Source organism: Saccoglossus kowalevskii, chromosome 8 (genome assembly GCF_978046115.1).
Source record: "Saccoglossus kowalevskii chromosome 8, keSacKowa6.1, whole genome shotgun sequence".
Lineage (NCBI taxonomy): Eukaryota > Metazoa > Hemichordata > Enteropneusta > Harrimaniidae > Saccoglossus > Saccoglossus kowalevskii.
In genome coordinates this window covers 38,773,339-38,793,844 of record NC_140648.1, presented here as the reverse complement: position 1 = coordinate 38,793,844, position 20,506 = coordinate 38,773,339, and the positions used below count along the sequence as shown (strand labels likewise).

Below are 20,506 nucleotides of genomic sequence, written 5' to 3'. Positions count from 1 at the left end.
CATGGCTGCCAGGGTGTAGCTACACAAAATGAGACAATTTTGTGGTTGGAATATAATCAGAAAAATTAAATTTGATCAAAACTTGAATAGCCAAGTCCATTCTATTGATGCGAGTGAAACTAAAAATTAACAATTTGTATTCCACTATGAAATCAGGAAAGGTAAACAAAAATGGTAAGTTTTCTCTGCAAGGAAACAAAACTGCCTAAAAGTAAACAATGACCTGTGAAAATTTGTGTCATTATAACAAGTGGATTTTTCATCATATTTAGAACAGATATAGCATAGTGTACTTGTTATACACTGACTAATGGGAATACTAGTAAAAACTGTTTCAGATGTATAAATCTTCTAGGTACATGTATATGTATTAATAAGATTATACAGGAGGTTATAACCCACATTGCACATTGTCTCATACAGAAGTTGCATGACCCTGTTTTCTAAGGTCATGCTTAAATCATAACCATCTGAATACCATTATTTCACTTTTCAAACTAAACTGTTTTTATATTTTATTAATATCATTTTTTTGATTTTGAAAAAAAAATATAGAAACAATATTACACTTAACATAATTACTCTATTAGCAGCACATGCACTTAGGTAAATTACAGGGATCTTCAATGGTCGAAATATGTAATATTTTCATGATTTAGTATCCACAAATGTAATTTTAGAGCAAATATGGTATTGTATTGGATCATAATTATAATACAATTATTTATTTTGTGAAAGTACCTGGGGATCGATGAAGTTGTACATGCATGGTGGCATTCCCATTGTGGAGGGACTCTATAATTTTGTATGTACACAGCTTCCTACTTTGAAAGACAAAATCATGCAGCTGCATTGTTACATAACTTTCTTTTGTCTCTTGTAGGAAGTTAAATCCCCCTATTGTTCTCAGAAATTAGGTTCCCAAGTACAGCAATGTACTGTCCACAGAGGGACTGTGTACTGTCCTAGTCTCTCAAGAGATGAACTGTGTGTATATATGGCACAACCCCTAATATATTCGGTTAGGAAACAATTTGATGTTATTCTGTTTTATTTGATATTTATATTTTTTCAATCAGAATGTACCGGGTATCATCTTTTTGGAAGTATATCTGAGTTGCATAGGGAAAAAATTGACATATCACAAGATGTTATTTTATCCACATTGTTATTAGTGAGGACAGAAATATGCCAAAATACACAGACACCACAAATTTTTGTTTCCAAAATTGATTACAAAGTGTCTTAATTAAAAACTGGTCATTGTAAGCTAATAGCAATCTGAATTATTTTTTGCAGATAATGACAATTTAAAAAAAGGAAATACTATATAAATGGAACGTAAGAAGTTGAAGAACCAGAATTTATGGACGTTAAGGGGAAAAAAAAGTTTAACCAGTATTGATGGATGCAATGGTTTAGCATTTGCATGTTTATCAGTTTTACATTTGCACACAGATTTTGAAAGTTCCAAGTGTGTAGAGTTACTGTACATTCCTTTTTTTATGTTTTCCCTCAAATAAAAGTGACATCTTTCAACTGGTATTTCATGATTTTCAGCTATCTTATATAGTTCTTCTTGCTGACCCTTTTGTACACACCCACACTCACTCCACAATCTTTCATCTTCTTAATAATAATTAACAGGAAAATATTATTGAAAAAATCCTGTAGAGATCAAAAACATGAACAAATTTTACACGCCTACATCTTTGAGAAAAAATATTTTACACTAGAAAAAGAATAGCACAAAAACAAAGAGGAGAAAAAACATTTTGCACAGCCCCCTCCTTAAGCTAATCGCCTCTCAAGAAAACTTGATGAATATCTGGAGGAGTATGACATTGCAAACCTAAAATATTATTATCCACTAAAACAGTCTGTATGGCTGTGCACTACATCATGATTTTTAAAAAACAAAACAAAATATTGCTTACATATTCTTGTTTTGTCTAATGTTTTCATTAATTATCCAATTTCTGTACTTTATGTGTTTGTACACTGAGCTGAATAATTAAGATGATGTTTTGAAGCACAGTGATAGAGGGACTGTGTTTGAAGCAATGTTTTAACCCACCCCCCCCCCCCCATATGACATTTTTACTTTGCAAAGCTGTACCTCCCAGATCTTTAGTTGTTTATGCATAGATGGTCTTTGGTTATAAATTATTTACTTAAGTGTAAACCTTTGTCATACTTTCTGCTGTGTTGACTTCCTGTCACTATGCTTTTGTTTCCCTTTGGTTAGCTAAACATATGAACGCTTGTTGAAAATCACACTTGGAAGTAAGAGTTTCTAATGGAATAGCAAGCAATCTAATCTATTCCTGAAATTGTTAAATTATATATAGTGTTATTTGAAAATGTCAAAATAAACTTCTAGGAATCTGTTATTCAGTTCAAAAAATAAACTGGTTGCATGCAGAATCTCAGAGAAACAATTGCATGTACATGCAGGAATGGTCGGATGTTGCAGCAGCAGAAGTTTGGGCCTGGACATTCCAGTCACATTTTTAAAATGATTTTAAATAATGTACGTATTCTTAACAAACTGTTACATGAGAGGGGGCAGAGCATGAAATAATATTTTAGTTTTGGAAACTATGCAAAGATGTGTGTTCAGTAATTCAATACCTTTGATGAGCCATTATTAATAGCACACATTAGGTTAGATTTGAATAGATTCCTAGTAAGATTGGTGCATTCTTAATTCAAAAAAACTTAAAAAGTTTTAATACTACTAAATTATACATATGTTTGATATAATTTATTGTAAAACATTAATGTTGTTGTGAAAATAGTTTCATACAAAACGGTGAAAATTTGCCAAAATCCTTATATGTGTTGCCAGTGATATGCTAGTTTCCATTGTTATTTAAATGTACTCATCAGGGAGGTAATCCATTACAAAACATCACTAATTCACAGTAGTCTGGTTTCAGGCTACACCAAGTCATAGTCATAAGAGGGACTTTGACCAAGTACAGGCTAAGATATAAGTGAATCCCAAATGTTTGCATATCAGCTATACCCAATTGTGTTCACTCACAGGAGGGCCCAACAGTTATAGCACAGGCCACAGTGTTGAGGGTCTGTGCACTGGCTAAGAACACCCAAACTTGTTTCCCAAGGGAGGCAGCAATTATGAACAAACAATTAAACAGCAATGGTACAGTTCTATAACTACACTGTTAACCGAAATAAACCAACCACAAATTATCGAAACAACCACCATATATTTTTCTCCCTTAATATTTTTTTTTTTCATTCCTTTTCCATGTTTTATTGATTTATAATGCTTATTTTTTTTTATTAACCAGTTTTTTCAATTGTTTTTTTTTTAAACCATTGTGGTGCTTCCGATACTAGTTTGCTGATAGTTGTTAGAAGGGAATTTTTGTGATGTTGATTGGTACACTCAAAAGCAATATCACATGTGCAATTTACGTTACACTCCAAAACGGCATGCGTGCGCATGCGAAACACCATATCTTCGACTTCTGGGGAAGTCGTCAACTAGTATCCCACCAGTCATTAATTACTCCGTACACGCTTCCACACTGATTGGGTCGCTGTAGTAGAGCATACAACAACGCCAATTTGGTTCGCTGTCTACAACATGCACTAATAAAACTCTGCATTCTGTAACGCCGTTATATACTGTTCCTGTGCATCCAAATAAATCGGTCTGTCTACGCTCGTGTTTCAGTGCACTTCGCTTCATAAATTAGAATGAAACATGTCAGCAGCAGAAATTTTGCGTTCGTAAACAGCGCCCCTTAGCCCGTGCTAAGGACTGGCCCTCCCAATGCATGGATGCAATTGGGTCTAGTCAAAACATCAGCTAAAATCTTAGCCAGTACTTCATGTAGCATGAACACTATTATTGTACAGCATTATAATACCGTGAACAAACAAACATGCCATTCACTGCTAAGTCAGCTAGCTACACACATGGAGCTCTATGCTAGGACCCCCCCCCATATAACTTACTGAACCACCCAACACCGTTTTGTACACATGCAGTAGTCGTGGAATATTTTCACAGATAATTTTCATATCACATTAAACCATTCATAATAGAGAAAATAGCAAAATATAAAAATAAAGCAGAGCATCATGGGTATTTTTTAGTTGACTGTGTCTTAGCCACTTTAAAATCACCTTCCATCAACCCTTCAACATAAACTTCTACAGTTTATAACACATGTTATGAAAAGTTACTGGTTAAGTATTTCAATTTAAAATGTTATAGTTTGGGTGTATTTGAAGACTAAACTTTAGTTTTTTGTCATTATTAAAATGGGAATTTTGTTTATGTTTGAGCTTAACCCCACTCATAAAGACAGGCTCATTTTCGGATTAATAACTCGCTGTTAATGTGACTTTTTGGAGTAACTCCCTGTGACTTTTTGGAGTAACCAGCTGTTTATGTGACTTTTTTTGGTGGAAAGTCAGTTGCTGAGTATTTTTGGGGTTGCACCCTTTTCGAAGGTTCAGTAGTGAATGTCTTGTTTGTTTGTTCAAGGTATTAAAATGCTGGACATTGCCTTTATAAGAACAGGATGTAGTACAGAGTCTCATTGTCAGTCCATTTTTATCTCAAGAATAATGTCACAGGATGTGCTTGTATTGATTGTCAAGTTTAGTATAGTTATGAATAAGAATAGTTATGAATATAATAGTTAAATTTTCAAATGGACATCAAGTACAATGGTATTTTGGGTGACTAGCCTGGGCTCAATGTTTGCACACACTTCATTAGCACCCGTGATAAGGGTCTAGACCGAATTTTGAAAACGAGTCATCTTCTATGTTCAATAACCTATTGCATTATACTATATATTATTAAGTCAACAGTATCAAGTGCATGATTTGTTGTGATTTTAAAAACAAATTAACCCAAAACGTCATATTTTTTCAAGATATATAATTCCATATTTCAAATTTTTCAAAATCTTGTATTTTACGTTTACCTACAATTGTACTGGCTTAAAATTGAAGCAAACTGAAGCGAGTGAGGAAAAAGAGGAGAGCTGTCAATCCCCATGTGCCATTACCAGGTATATCTGTGACATGAAAAAAAAAATGACCATTTTATTCATGTAATGAAAAATAAAATGATCATTATAATACCCATTAAAAAAATAGATTGTCACCCACTCCATCATTAAATAAAAAATTACTATTATTCTGACCAGTGTAAAAATAGTGGTCATTATAACAACCAGTTTGAAAATACTGGTCAATATTTTGACCATTAAAAAATTTCAGGTTGGTATTCTGGCCATTAAGAAAATAGTGGCCATTACAATGGCCAGAAGTGACTTTTCAAAGGGGTCTGAGGGGTGAAAAAAACAGAGTTAAAGTGAAATGAAAAATTATTATAACCTGCTCACTAGCCTAAAAGTATGAATAAATATTCAAAAGTTGTGAAAATTAAATCTTTCCGAAACGCGACGGAATTTCCGAAAGTTATCCGGACGCTGTTATATATATAACATGATGTACAACGAATATATAAAATTTGAATATAATCAGTCAAAGCATTTAAGACATAATGGCCGCCAGACAGACATTTTGAGTCTGATCTGAAAAATAAATGATGTGCATCAGGAACCTGTAATGTCTAATATATGTACCAAGTTTGAATTAAATCCATCCATAAATGCCAGAAATGCTTGATATTTGATGATTTTTGGCTATCTATGACATGATATATAATGAATATTTAAAATTTGAACATAATCAGTGAAAGCAAGTCAGAACTATGGCACAAGAACCACATTCATTAATACAAAATGGCCGCCAGTCGGCCATTTTGAATCTTATCTGAAGAACAAAATTATTTGCATCAAGGTCCCATAATGTCAAATGTATATACCAAGTTTGAACAAAATCCATCTGTAAACAGCCGAGAAATGCTTGATTTGTAGGATTTTTTAGCACAAAATCAGAATCAGATCGTGAAACAAAATGATGTACATCAAGGTCCTATAATGTCTAATGTATATACCAAGTTTAAACAAAATCCATCTGTAAACAGCCGAGAAATGCTTGATTTGTAAGATATTTTAGCACAAAAATGGCCGCCATTCGGCCATCTTGAATCAGATCGTGAAACAAAATGATGTGCATCAAGGTCCTATATAATGTCTAATGTATATACCAAGTTTGAACAAAATCCATCTGTAAACAGCCGAGAAATGCTTGATTTGTAGGATATTTTAGCACAAAAATGGCCGCCATTCGGCCATCTTAAATCAGATCGTGAAACAAAATGATGTGCATCAAGGTCCTAAAATGTCTAATGTATATACCAAGTTTGAACAAAATCAATTTATAAACAGCCGAGAAATGCTTAATGTTGATGATTTTTAGCACAAAAATGGCCATCATTCGGCCATCTTGAATCAGATCGTGAAACAAATTGATGAGCATATGTATAGTATCATGTATGATCTATGTGTGAAGTTTGATTGTAATTGGTCCAGGCATTTCTAAGATACAGGTCTGGACGCACGCACAGACGCACACACAGACGGAGGTCAAAACATAAGTCCCCGTTTTCGGACTGCGTCCGAACGGGAACTAAAAAGTCTTTAGCATTTCATCATCACTTTCTCATTGCCTCCATTTTACTCACCCTGATATTCAGGAAAATAATATCTTAAATGCCTTCCTGACGTTGTAATTTTATCTTGAAATAAATCCACTTTATTAAGAAATAATATCAAACATGTGTGTGAAAAAAACTTATTGTTGCAGATAGAACTGAATAGTTTCAAGCTCTCATGGAGACGATTCTGAAATAAAAAAAACAATTACTGTATTTTAACTAGAATTAAATATACATTGAAGTTCCCACTTGGATTTGTGCATCTCATGTTATGCAAGATACATAACTAGGGACCACACAAATTGGCTTGTCACTGTAAGCAGATGTGCACCTTACAAGCTGACAAAACACATAACAACACATAACAATACATAACACCACATATTCATGGTCAGTAAACAATCATCAATGTGTTTTGGGGTTTTCACATGGCATTTTTGAAAACTATGTAATATTCAAAACTTGAAAAATCAAAGAAAGCTTAGAAAGAACCCCTGTGTGCTGAGATTGGAGAAACATTAAAATTAATTCAAAATTTAAGATGGTTTTTAGTCTAATTTATTCCAGAGCATCTCTGCGATGAATACAATTTAAATCTGATTTTTTTAGATGGGCTAATAATAGATAATCAATATGCATGTTTATCAATATTAAACAAACCATGTCTGTGGATTACCTCATACATGTACTATACACACACACACATACATGTACTTGTATTGCTATATGTTCCGAGGACTTCATTGGATTAACTTTTAATATAGTTGAATTAACTTTTAATATAGTTGCGATATGAACTTGATTAAAACGCGTTCCTATATAGGGTTGCATTTTAATTGGAGTTTAATTAAACTCAATTACAATGCAATACAATGGAGAATTGCATTTTAATTAAGTTTAATTAAACAAGAGTTGAATATCCCGTGACTGAACATAGAAATGTTTGCAAAGCTTAGGTTTAGTATCGGGGGAAGGTATGGTACAATTATATTAATATTAATATAAACTGAACCATACCTTCCCCCGATACTAAACCTAAGCTTCGCAAAACGTATTAATAATCGAATTAACTATTAATATAAATTATGTTTTCCCGAGGACTATGAAAAAGGTCCTCGGAAGGTGTGTATGTCCTCGGAAGTAGGTATATATCTGTATTTTTGTCCATGCAACATATAGCAATCCAAGTACACACACACATACAGACAGGGTAACTGCAAAGACTCCCATTGTGTGCTTCGCACACAGGAGTCAAAAATGGTTGAGATGTATCTTGCAGTATCATGTGATGGATACATAATATTTGTAGATGCAAACCATCAAATGTGCCTTCATTCTCATATCACACATTACCAAGTTCCAGGCAACAAAACAAGGCTTTCGCTATCATATCGCCCTCTATGATCCCCATATCAACATTTTTGTTTATTTTCTTGGTAGTCAGTTTTAGTGAGATTCATTGAGTCAGACACTTTTGTTGGTGGAAACGTGTATTAGGGCTGAGAAATAGAACTGTTTTTGTGATTTAGATAAGTTGAAAATGTGTGAATGTATGAACATGACATGCCACATTATATGTAAATGTATAGATGCTATGTAAATGTGTGGATGCTATGCAAATGTGTGGATGCTATGTAAATGTGTGTATGCTATGTAACTGTGGATGCTATGTAACTGTGGATGCTATGTAAATGTGTGTATGCTATGTAAATGTGTGGTGCTATGTAAATGTGTGTATGCTATGTAAATGTGTGGTGCTATGTAAATGTGTGTATGCTATGTAACTGTGGATGCTATGTAAATGTGTGGATGCTATGTAAATGTGTGGATGCTATGTAAATGTGTGTATGCTATGTAACTGTGGATGCTATGTAAATGTGTGTATGCTATGTAAATGTGTGGATGCTATGTAAATGTGTGGGTGCTATGTAAATGTGTGGATGCTATGTAAATGTGTGGATCCTATGTAAATGTGTGGATGCTATGCAAATGTATGGATCCTATGCAAATGTATGGATACTATGTAAATGTGTGGGTGCTATGTAAATGTGTGGATGCTATGTAAATGTGTGGGTGTTATGTGAATGTGTGAATTCTATGTAAATGTGTGGATTATATGTAAATGTGTGGATGCTAAGAAAATGTATGAATGCTATGTAAATGTATGAATGCTATGTAAATGTGTGGATGCTATGCAAATGAGTGGATGCTATGTAAATGTGTGTATGCTATGTAAATGTGTGGGTGCTATGTGAATGTGTAAATTCTATGTAAATGTGTGGATTCTATGTAAATGTGTGGATGCTAAGAAAATGTATGAATGCTATGTAAATCTGTGGATGCTATGCAAATGAGTGGATGCTATGTAAATGTGTGTATGCTATGTAAATATGTGGGTGCTATGTAAATGTGTGGATTCTATGTAAATGTGTGGATGCTATGCAAATGTGTGAATGCTAAGAAAATGTGTGGATGCTATGTAAATGTGTGAATGCTATGTAAATATGTGAATGCTATGTAAATGTGTGAATGCTATGTAAATGTGTGAATGCTATGCAAATGAGAGGATGCTATCCAATGGGTGGATGCAATGTAAATGTGTGGATTCTAAGAAAATGTATGAATGCTATGTAAATGTGTGGATGCTATGCAAATGTATGGATGCTATGTAAATGTGTGGATGCTATGTAAATGTGTGGATGCTATGTAAATGTATGGATGCTATGTAAATGTGTGGATGTTATGTAAATGTGTGGATGCTATGTAAATGAGTGGATGCTATGTAAATGTGTGGATGCTATGCAAATGAGTGGATGCAATGCAAATGTGTGGATGCTATGCAAATGAGTGGATGCTATGCAAATATGTGGATGCTATGTAAATGTGTGGATGCAGTGTAAATGTGTGGATGCAGTGTAAATGTGTGGATTCCATGTAAATGTGTGGATGCTATGTAAATGAGTGGATGCTATGTAAATGTGTGTATGCTATGTAAATGTATGGATGCTATGTAAATGTGTGGATGCTATGTAAATATATGGATGCTATGTAAATGGGTGGATGCTATGCAAATGTGTGGAAGCTATGCAAATGTGTGGATGCTATGTAAATGTGTGGATGCTATGCAAATGTGTGGAAGCTATGTAAATGTGTGGATGCTATGTAAATGTATGGATGCTATGTAAATGAGTGGATGCTGTGTAAATGTGTGGATGCTATGTAAATGTATGGATGCTGTGTAAATGAGTGGATGCTGTGTAAATGTGTGGATGCTATGCAAATGAGTGGATGCTATGTAAATGTGTGGATGCTATGCAAATGAGTGGATGCTATGCAAATGTGTGGATGCTATGTAAATGTATGGATGCTATGTAAATGTGTGGATGCTATGTAAATGTGTGGATGCTATGTAAATGTGTGGATGCTATGCAAATGAGTGGATGCTATGCAAATGTGTGGATGCTATGCAAATGTGTGGATGCTATGTAAATGTATGGATGCTATGTAAATGTGTGGATGCTATGTAAATGTGTGGATGCTATGTAAATGTATGGATGCTATGTAAATGTGTGTATGCTATGTAAATGTATGGATGCTATGTAAATGTGTGGATGCTATGTAAATATATGGATGCTATGTAAATGGGTGGATGCTATGCAAATGTGTGGATGCTATGTAAATGTGTGGATGCTATGCAAATGTGTGGATGCTATGTAAATGTGTGGATGCTATGTAAATGTGTGGATGCTATGTAAATGTATGGATGCTATGCAAATGAGTGGATGCTATGTAAATGTATGGATGCTATGCAAATGTGTGGATGCTATGCAAATGAGTGGATGCTATGTAAATGTGTGGATGCTATGTAAATGTATGGATGCTATGTAAATGTATGGATGCTATGTAAATGTGTGGATGCTATGTAAATGTGTGGATGCTATGTAAATGTATGGATGATATGTAAATGTGTGGATGCTATGCAAATGAGTGGATGCTATGTAAATGTGTGGATGCTATGCAAATGAGTGGATGCTATGTAAATGAGTGGATGCTCTGCAAATGTGTGGATGATATGTAAATGAGTGGATGCTATGCAAATGAGTGGATGATATGTAAATGAGTGGATGCTATGCAAATGAGTGGATGCTATGCAAATGAGTGGATGCTATGTAAATGAGTGGATGCTATGTAAATGAGTGGATGCTATGCAAATGAGTGGATGCTATGTAAATGAGTGGATGCTATGTAAATGTATGGTTGCTATGTAAATGTATGGATGCTATGTAAAATTGTGAATGCTATGTAAATGTGTGGATGCTATGCAAATGAGTGGATGCTATGCAAATGATGGATGCTATGTAAATGAGTGGATGCTATGCAAATGTGTGGATGATATGTAAGTTACTTACAACATCAGGGTCCTCAAACAATGTCATATCATAACCACTGAGTGCAGTAACAAACAATAATGCCCTGACATCATCAAAACACTGGATCCATTTTCTTCTTTCCGATCTTTGACCCCCTACATCATACAATCTAGAATGCCAAGGAAATACTCATAAATAAATCAAACAAGTTTTCTGTTATTTTTGCAAAACATTGTTTGTTGCTGAACAAACTGAGAACTGTGACATTACTAATACACCATACTGCTAATTATTTACAGGGTTTGAATTTCGCTATTTTCAGTGATAAGTAAAATCCGCTAAATTAAATCTATCTGAACATGTAAAATAACAATAAAACTCATTCATTGACAAATTCGTGAAATTAAAACACAGTGAATATGCTCAAACGTGAAATTCAATTTCAGTAAAAATAAATAGTTTTACAGTATATTGATTTTATTCAAGGATTTTGAATTGCTATTTTATAGACAGCAACAAGCAATGCTAAAATTAAACAAAAGGAAACTTTCCTCTAAGCACACAGCCAATGAATATTCATTTCATGAAACATATTAGTATTACCAGTAGTAATTTAAATTATACAGCAGTTTTGACAATTTGAAAATCTGAATTTGAGAATCAATCAAGCATGTCAATTCTATATTATACACACAAATGTGGATAGTTTATTTTCATGAAGGTTATCAAAAAGAATATTTTAGATTTCTGACACAGTGTGAAATTACTAGGTGTGGGAGGCAAATCACATTGTAGCTAATTATTCTCAACAGTTGACTCATACATTAAAAAAAATAGAAGAGTTTTTTCTCTTTCATACTTTTTTAGCAGGACCCTCCCCTACAAAATTATGCCACACACCTTTCAAACTAATAGCAATGCTGAAAAATCTGGCACTTGTGCTGAAATGGTACTGTATTATCCATGTACATTGGTTTGTGGATAACACATGTCATGGTATCACTGAACCAGATCTACAAACAGTATTATATCTGCCATACCCTGTACTCACCTGAATATGACCCCATTGATTTTAAAGTGAGTTTCTATAATACCAGTTGTCCGAACTCTTGCACGGAGTACGTCGGTGGCAGAAGGGATGTAATTAGGAGAACATATGCGATCCATACTTTCAAAATAACTGAAAACAAGAAAACAAAGTGATGAACGTTAGTTAGAAAAGTGTAATGAATTCTCAATTAGCAAGTTTTCTCTATTAGAAGCATAACTCCAATACAAACACATGACAATCCACAAAGAAATATGTTGATAATATTTTAATTGTTATTTCAATTATTTTTGTTTTAATCTAAATATCATATCAACAAATATGAAATGTAAAGATTCAGGCCATGGACAATAATTGACAATGAGAACAAGAGAGTCAAGCTACAAAACATAGTTATAGGCAGCAAGCTGAAACAAAAATGGTCAGGATGCAAATCATAAAAAGTTACAGACAAACTGACTACCATAAATTAACAAGTTATTGTTAATGACATAGTCCCCACTGGAATTATGGGAAATGTTATACAAAACATGAAACAAATCATCATGTACATGTATAATGATTGTATCAAATTTGAAAACTGACAAATCCTGAGATACCAAAAAAAGCAAGATGAATGCCAGTCGACTGTCTTTGATCCGATTTTCAAAATACAAAATGGCTGCAAATTGGCCATCTTTGATCTGATTGTGAAATGAATCGTCAAAGACATGTATCCAAACATGTATAATGTATGTAGCAAATTTGACCAAAAACTAACAAAGCATGCATCTGATACCACATTTTCAAAAAACAAAATGGCTGCCAGTCAGCCATCTTGGATTTAATCAGTTAACCACTGCATGTGCATATGTCCCAGATAAAGTACTAGACACATGCAAAGAATTAACAGATTTGGTCTACAGGGTTCTGAAATATGACTCCGGACAGATGGATGGATGGACGAATAACAAAGTCCCCATTTTGAACTTCATTTGAACTGTGTAGTGAAAGAACACTATTGCATCTTTGCATTTAGTTTATTTCAATTATAAAACTCTTGGTCAGGTTCTGCATTTTTCCTTTATGCAAATTGTAAACCAGTCACACTTGTATTCATATGCTAATCTAAATACTACAGATAACCGTGCCTAACTCTTAGGTGCATAAGTGAAATCAGATCTTTCTCTTTGGCTAAGCCTGTGCAGCTATAGTCAATGTCTGGAGTTGACCATGGAAGGTACTAACGTTAGTTAGTTGAAGAGACAGATTGAGGAAGTTGGCAAGGGAAGGGGTTCAACCCTACATCATCAATCATATCAGGGTGGGGCTTCTAACGACTGAGCTATTAAGATTTCCGGTGCATATTCAAAAAAATGTGGTATTCTTTGAATTATTTATGTAGCATATGATATATCTTTTGTATTTACACTCATTCAGTGCTGTACGCTGGCAATAATAGCTAATAGCTGAATCTGAATCAAATGCCACACTTTTGGTCAGAGTCCTTTAATTTGCACGAGTGCTTCAGACTTTGCACATTTCCTTGTGGTTTTTTGCATAAGTTAACAATAAAATACTGTGTGTATGTGAACATATGGTTTTATTGTTACAATGAACACATTAATACACTCAAGCCTAAATACATGTACATTATAACTATATGACTGTCTAAATGTCTAATTAATTATAATTTTGGTGAAAACAGATATTTTTATTGGTTCAGGGTTAAATTCACTGAACAGTGATTACCTACATGTACTTTAGTTTGCATCACAGAAGTCACCAATGAAAAGAAAAATGGTAATGTGCACAGCACCACAGTGGTATGTTCTCAGTGGGTGGGGAGAGACAGGAGTGACTTTTGGGGAAAACATTGTTCGATGTAAACATTGTGTAAATCTTGTCTTAAAATGTTAGTCATTTAATTGCACTATGTCCTGTGACTTTGTTAGTTATTGAACAATTTTAAGTTTGTGAATATATGCTATTTTGATGGAAAGTTGTACTTTGAATTTTCATGATTTAATCTGTAATACTCAGGAAGCCCTGCTATGTCATAAGATTGAGTTACCTATTATAGCATGTGATATCCCAGGGACTATAATGTGTTGTCATCAAAACAGGATAGCAGCAGTATATATTTGAACACATGCAGTTTTTAAAGCAAATGATATAAACAAGTCTTTTACTTGTTTAAAAGTTTAATATTTCACTGTGACTGTCGTAATCTAAAAATGTTTCAATTTAGCTTCTTGGCTAAGTTTAACTGATCTTTTGAAATAAAATTCATTTGTTGTTTATCAATGCAGAATTATGGTTAATTCTGTAAACCTTGTCTAAAAATAATGCACTATATAATAGGGTTGAACCACCTAGCTAGACGTAGTGATGGGTTGAACCACCTAGCTAGACGTAGTGATGGGTTGGACCACCTAGCTAGACGTAGTGATGGGTTGGACCACCTAGCTAGACGTAGTGATGGGTTGGACCACCTAGCTAGACATAGTGATGGGTTGGACCACCTAGCTAGACGTAATGATGGGTTGAACCACCTAGCTTGATGTAGTGATGGGTTGAACCACCTAGCTAGACATAGTGATGGGTTGGACCACCTAGCTAGACGTAGTGATGGGTTGGACCACCTAGCTAGACATAGTGATGGGTTGGACCACCTAGCTAGACGTAGTGATGGGTTGAACCACCTAGCTAGACGTAGTGATGGGTTGGACCACCTAGCTAAACGTAGTGATGGGTTGGACCACCTAGCTAGACGTAGTGATGGGTTGGACCACCTAGCTAGACGTAATGATGGGTTGAACCACCTAGCTAGACGTAGTGATGGGTTGGACCACCTAGCTAGACGTAGTGATGGGTTGGACCACCTAACTAAACGTAGTGATGGGTTGGACCACCTAGCTAGACGTAGTGATGGGTTGGACCACCTAGCTAGACATAGTGATGCATTGGACCACCTAGCTAGACGTAGTGATGGGTTGGACCACCTAGCTAGACGTAGTGATGGGTTGGACCACCTAGCTAGACGTAGTGATGGGTTGGACCACCTAGCTAGACGTAGTGATGGGTTGGACCACCTAGCTAGACATAGTGAAGGAAATCAATTCAATGCTTCACTGGTGTACAGAGTATTTTTCACACATAAATAACAAACTCACTTGTCCAGAGAGAAACATTCATTTCTTGGGATCTCACCATTAATCTACACATTGACATAAACATTGTAGCATATATTGTATTGTATATGTAGCATATACAGATATTTACTGTTTATCATAACTTGCCATTGAAGTGTGGAACTTACAAATCTAACATTTTAATTTGCATTTATTTGATTGTATGTAAGATATCCTGCTTGAGCAGTCTCTGTATAAACAATGACTGAAATATGTCACGTTGATAAGAGTTACTTGTATCCATGTAGAAATAAGTACAACAATTTCAAAGACAATTAGTTTCAGTAACGCAGACAAAGAGTAAAAGCAAGCAGACTATGTGGGAAACAAAACAATAAGTGAGTTATATCCACATCAAAGAAGCAGACACAGTTTCACCGGTTATTGTAACGACTTGCTACACCATGCATGAATGGTACACAGTCCTATATATCATGCTATGGTAATTGACATGGTTCGCTTCACAACCGATCTTAAAGACAAACACCTGTTTACGTTAACCAATTGTTTAAAGGCAAGTTAACCACCTGTTAGACAGTGTAGAATTTCAACTTATGGAAACTTAAAACAAGGTGTCACTAAGTAAATAACTGTACTAAGGCTAGTTCAGGGAATTGACATTTTTGGACAGACAGACAAATTAAAAGATGGGGTCAATGAAAGGTGCCCTTAATATGTAGTTATTTTAACAATTCAATTTAATAACAAAACATTTGTTGATAAAGTTAAGTACTTTAATATATATAATCTAGAATTTATAAAATAAGACTATGTAACTTTCATAACTATACATTACATTATACATGGGTATAGTTATAATGTGATAACGATCTCACAGGAAGAGAACTCTCGCAGGAAGCGAACTCTCGCAGGAAGAGAACTCTCACAGTATGCGAACATTTGAAAGCAATCACATTGTGTGCGCGTGACCTTAATATTTTGTTTGTTTGACCTAATATAAATGCATCTTATGATGTGGTTATATTTACATTGAAATCATCTTTCAATCAAATCAATAACTCAAGGTTTAAGTCTCCTCTTTGCCAGACTTAACAATCCATAGTTGCAGTAATTACACTGTCACTGCTTTGTATAATTGATTTATGTAGTGACAAATCAGGTTTGTAAAAGCAGTTTTCATTTTGTATTTGACAAGTATCTCAAGCTCCAATCACATTTACATGTTCCATCACGTTTTTTTGTATTCATATGTACAGTTTTTGATGAGTATTGTAGTTTATTTTCTATATTTGTTTTAGTGTATTAAATACTGTTACAAATGTGAAATATTAATTTCCTCAAATAACAATTATTTTATACTACAAAAAGGGAATTTAGAACCACAATCACAAACACGATATTTGGTATCATTAATGTAATATACTCTAATTAAATGAAATGATAAAGTATTCTGTTTCACTTTTATTGGTCTCTAGGGAGTTATAAATTAAACCTAAACCTTAGTAACCATTCTCTATAAATAAAACCTAAACCTTAGTAACCATTCTCTATAAATAAAATAATTTATGAGAAGCTAATAAAGTATGACCTTTTTGTTGACCTTTAATGATTGGATATGTATGAGATATTGTTCTAGACTAGCATTAATATTATGCAAAATAAGAAGAAAAAATACACGTATGTTCAAAATGACAATTATTTTTCAGTTTCTCACAAAATTGTCATAAATATAATAAAATCACACATACATACATACATACATAAAAATGGGAGCTGGATCTCAATAATGAAATTAAAGGTGTCTTCAGCTAATCAAATTATAATGATTGGTATAGAATATTTTACCCACATTTGATTAGCAATATCCTAATAATGCCAGTCAATATGGAAATACACAATGCTTTGTCTGATTCAGGTTTTTTTTATAAAGCTTTGTGATACATGAGCATTTTATAAATGATTGCGAGAGGGAGTGATTTCTTTTTTGTCTTCTGAAGTATCTACAGTACAGTACATGAAACATTGCATCTACAGTACATGAAACATTGCATCTACAGTACATAAAACATTGCATCTACAGTACATGAAACATTGCATCTACAGTACATGAAACATTGCATCTACAGTACATGAAACATTGCATCTACAGTACATGAAACATTGCATCTACAGTACATGAAACATTGCATCTACAGTACATGAAACATTGCATCTACAGTACATGAAACATTGCATCTACAGTACATGAAACATTGCATCTACAGTACATGAAACATTGCATCTACAGTACATGAAATATTGCATCTACAGTACATGAAACATTGCATCTACAGTACATGAAACATTGCATCTACAGTACATGAAACATTGCATCTACAGTACATGAAACATTGCATCTACAGTACATGAAATATTGCATCTACAGTACATGAAACATTGCATCTACAGTACATGAAACATTGCATCAATTTTCCAAATGAATGAATTTTCCAAATAATAATATAATCTTATAATTATGTTACAAAGACAGTTTCATAAATTATTCATAACTACTTACTTTTCATAATTCACTATAAGCCAAGCTTGTAGTTTGTTTTAATTTCTACATTAAAAGCCCATGTTACCAAGCCATAATATAATATTTATTGTCTGTGATGTTTGCACTCAGAATTTTTTTTCTTTTTGAATAATTTCTAAACCCTGAAAGTCTACTTGTTTTGATCTGATAAATGACAGGATTATTAAAGTTGCATTTACATTCTTGTCGTCAATTTGTAAGGTACCATATCCCCTGACCAACAAATATTGAGATTGTGGATGGATAACTTGAATTTGTAAGGTACCATATCCCCTGACCAACAAATATTGAGATTGTGGATGGATAACTTCAATTTGTAAGGTACCATCCCCTGACCAACAAATATTGAGATTGTGGATGGATAACTTGAATTTGTAAGGTACCATATCCCCTGACCAACAAATATTGAGATTGTGGATGGATAACTTGAATTTGTAAGGTATCATATCCCCTGACCAACAAATATTGAGATTGTGGATGGATAACTTGAATTTGTAAGGTACCATCCCCTGACCAACAAATATTGAGATTGTGGATGGATAACTTGAATTTGTAAGGTACCATCGGATGCCCCTGACCAACAAATATTGAGAATGTGGATGGATAACTTGAATTTGTAAGGTACCATATCCCCTGACCAACAAATATTGAGATTGTGGATAGATAACTTGAATTTGTAAGGTATCATATCCCCTGACCAACAAATATTGAGATTGTGGATGGATAACTTCAATTTGTAAGGTACCATATCCCCTGACCAACAAATATTGAGATTGCGGATGGATAACTTCAATTTGTAAGGTACCATCCCCTGACCAACAAATATTGAGATTGTGGATGGATAACTTGAATTTGTAAGGTACCATCCCCTGACCAACAAATATTGAGATTGTGGATGGATAACTTGAATTTGTAAGGTACCATATCCCCTGACCAACAAATATTGAGATTGTGGATGGATAACTTGAATTTGTAAGGTACCATCGGATGCCCCTGACCAACAAATATTGAGAATGTGGATGGATAACTTGAATTTGTAAGGTACCATATCCCCTGACCAACAAATATTGAGATTGTGGATGGATAACTTGAATTTGTAAGGTACCATCGGATGCCCCTGACCAACAAATATTGAGATTGTGGATGGATAACTTGAATTTGTAAGGTATCATATCCCCTGACCAACAAATATTGAGATTGTGGATGGATAACTTGAATTTGTAAGGTACCATCGGATGCCCCTGACCAACAAATATTGAGAATGTGGATGGATAACTTGAATTTGTAAGGTACCATATCCCCTGACCAACAAATATTGAGATTGTGGATGGATAACTTGAATTTGTAAGGTACCATATCCCCTGACCAACAAATATTGAGATTGTAGATGGATAACTTCAATTTGTAAGGTACCATATCCCCTGACCAACAAATATTGAGATTGTGGATGGATAACTTGAATTTGTAAGGTACCATATCCCCTGACCAACAAATATTGAGATTGTGGATGGATAACTTCAATTTGTAAGGTATCATATCCCCTGACCAACAAATATTGAGATTGTGGATGGATAACTTCAATTTGTAAGGTACCATATCCCCTGACCAACAAATATTGAGATTGTGGATGGATAACTTCAATTTGTAAGGTACCATATCCCCTGAACAACAAATATTGAGATTGTGGATGGATAACTTGAATTTGTAAGGTACCATATCCCCTGACCAACAAATATTGAGATTGTGGATGGATAACTTGAATTTGTAAGGTACCATCCCCTGACCAACAAATATTGAGATTGTGGATGGATAACTTGAATTTGTAAGGTACCATCCCCTGACCAACAAATATTGAGATTGTGGATGAATAACTTCAATTTTACTGCACAATATGAATTTAAGCCAGCCTCTTAAATAATTAGATTTGTAAATAACTGACACTGAGTTAGGGGGCTCTGAAGCCCAGTTCCATTGTAGGACTAAGACCCTCCAGTACTGTTAAAATGAAATGTATGGTCAGGGCAAGGAAGGATATCTAATGTTAATATTTCAGAATTTTTAGCAAATACAAAATCATTTTAACTTTTTTTTTGTTAGTATTCAGGTTATGTTTTACATGTTTTCAAAGTATGAATGTAATTTTTATAGTTCTAATGACAGCAGCCATATTTCCAGTGCTTTTAGCTTTCAGTATTTACTTGTGATAATAGTATTTGCAGTAAACACACAAATAGTACATACAAAACAGCTAAATTTTATTATATTTTGATAAAAGCGTCACTCGCTTTATTTATTTATTACTTTTCATAGTAAGCCTCTAAGTGTTCAGCAGTGGGCAGTAGTTACCTTGGAGACTGGTTAGCGCTGATATTAGTTGGTTTCCAATGAGCTGTTAACAGGAGCAGTATACTAGTACAGATTTTGTGTTAACAAACTACTGAATTTTTTTATATTTTTTATAAGTGCAAGGTGCTATACAAATGTTGGTATTTACATAATTCTACCAAAACTATAAATTCAAAGGTCAACACACCTTCACTACTGGTTAAATATATTACTCCAATTTTTCACACACCTAGCAACAGCTGTTTCTATGGTGGTATACATTTACCACCAAACTGACCTCACAATCTAAGGTCAAACCACAGCTACTCTTAATCTAATATATCTACTAAATTTAAAAGATATCAAGATTTATTTAATTAAATATTTCCTGTCACAAACTGGAAACCTATTTCATTAATATCCTGTGCTTTG

General features: G+C 34.1%; 1 protein-coding gene and 1 long non-coding RNA gene across 2 annotated transcripts in view; one reads left to right on the top strand and one right to left on the bottom strand.

Annotated features, from left to right (window-relative positions):
• The window catches only part of LOC102802191 (guanine nucleotide-binding protein G(o) subunit alpha-like), a 47,564-nt gene that overhangs the window by 5,104 nt on the left and 21,954 nt on the right, over nt 1–20,506 (bottom strand). The window contains exons 5-7 of the mRNA XM_085502588.1: nt 12,041–12,169; nt 11,029–11,158; nt 6,647–6,806 (exon numbers count right to left, since the gene is read on the bottom strand). Coding sequence (XP_085358714.1) covers nt 6,647–6,806; nt 11,029–11,158; nt 12,041–12,169 — 419 coding nt within the window. The remainder of the gene's footprint in view (nt 1–6,646; nt 6,807–11,028; nt 11,159–12,040; nt 12,170–20,506) is intronic.
• Nucleotides 573–1,539, top strand: LOC146740169 (uncharacterized). Its single transcript, XR_014930118.1, has 2 exons — nt 573–1,021; nt 1,300–1,539. It is a non-coding gene; the product is annotated as an uncharacterized LOC146740169 (long non-coding RNA).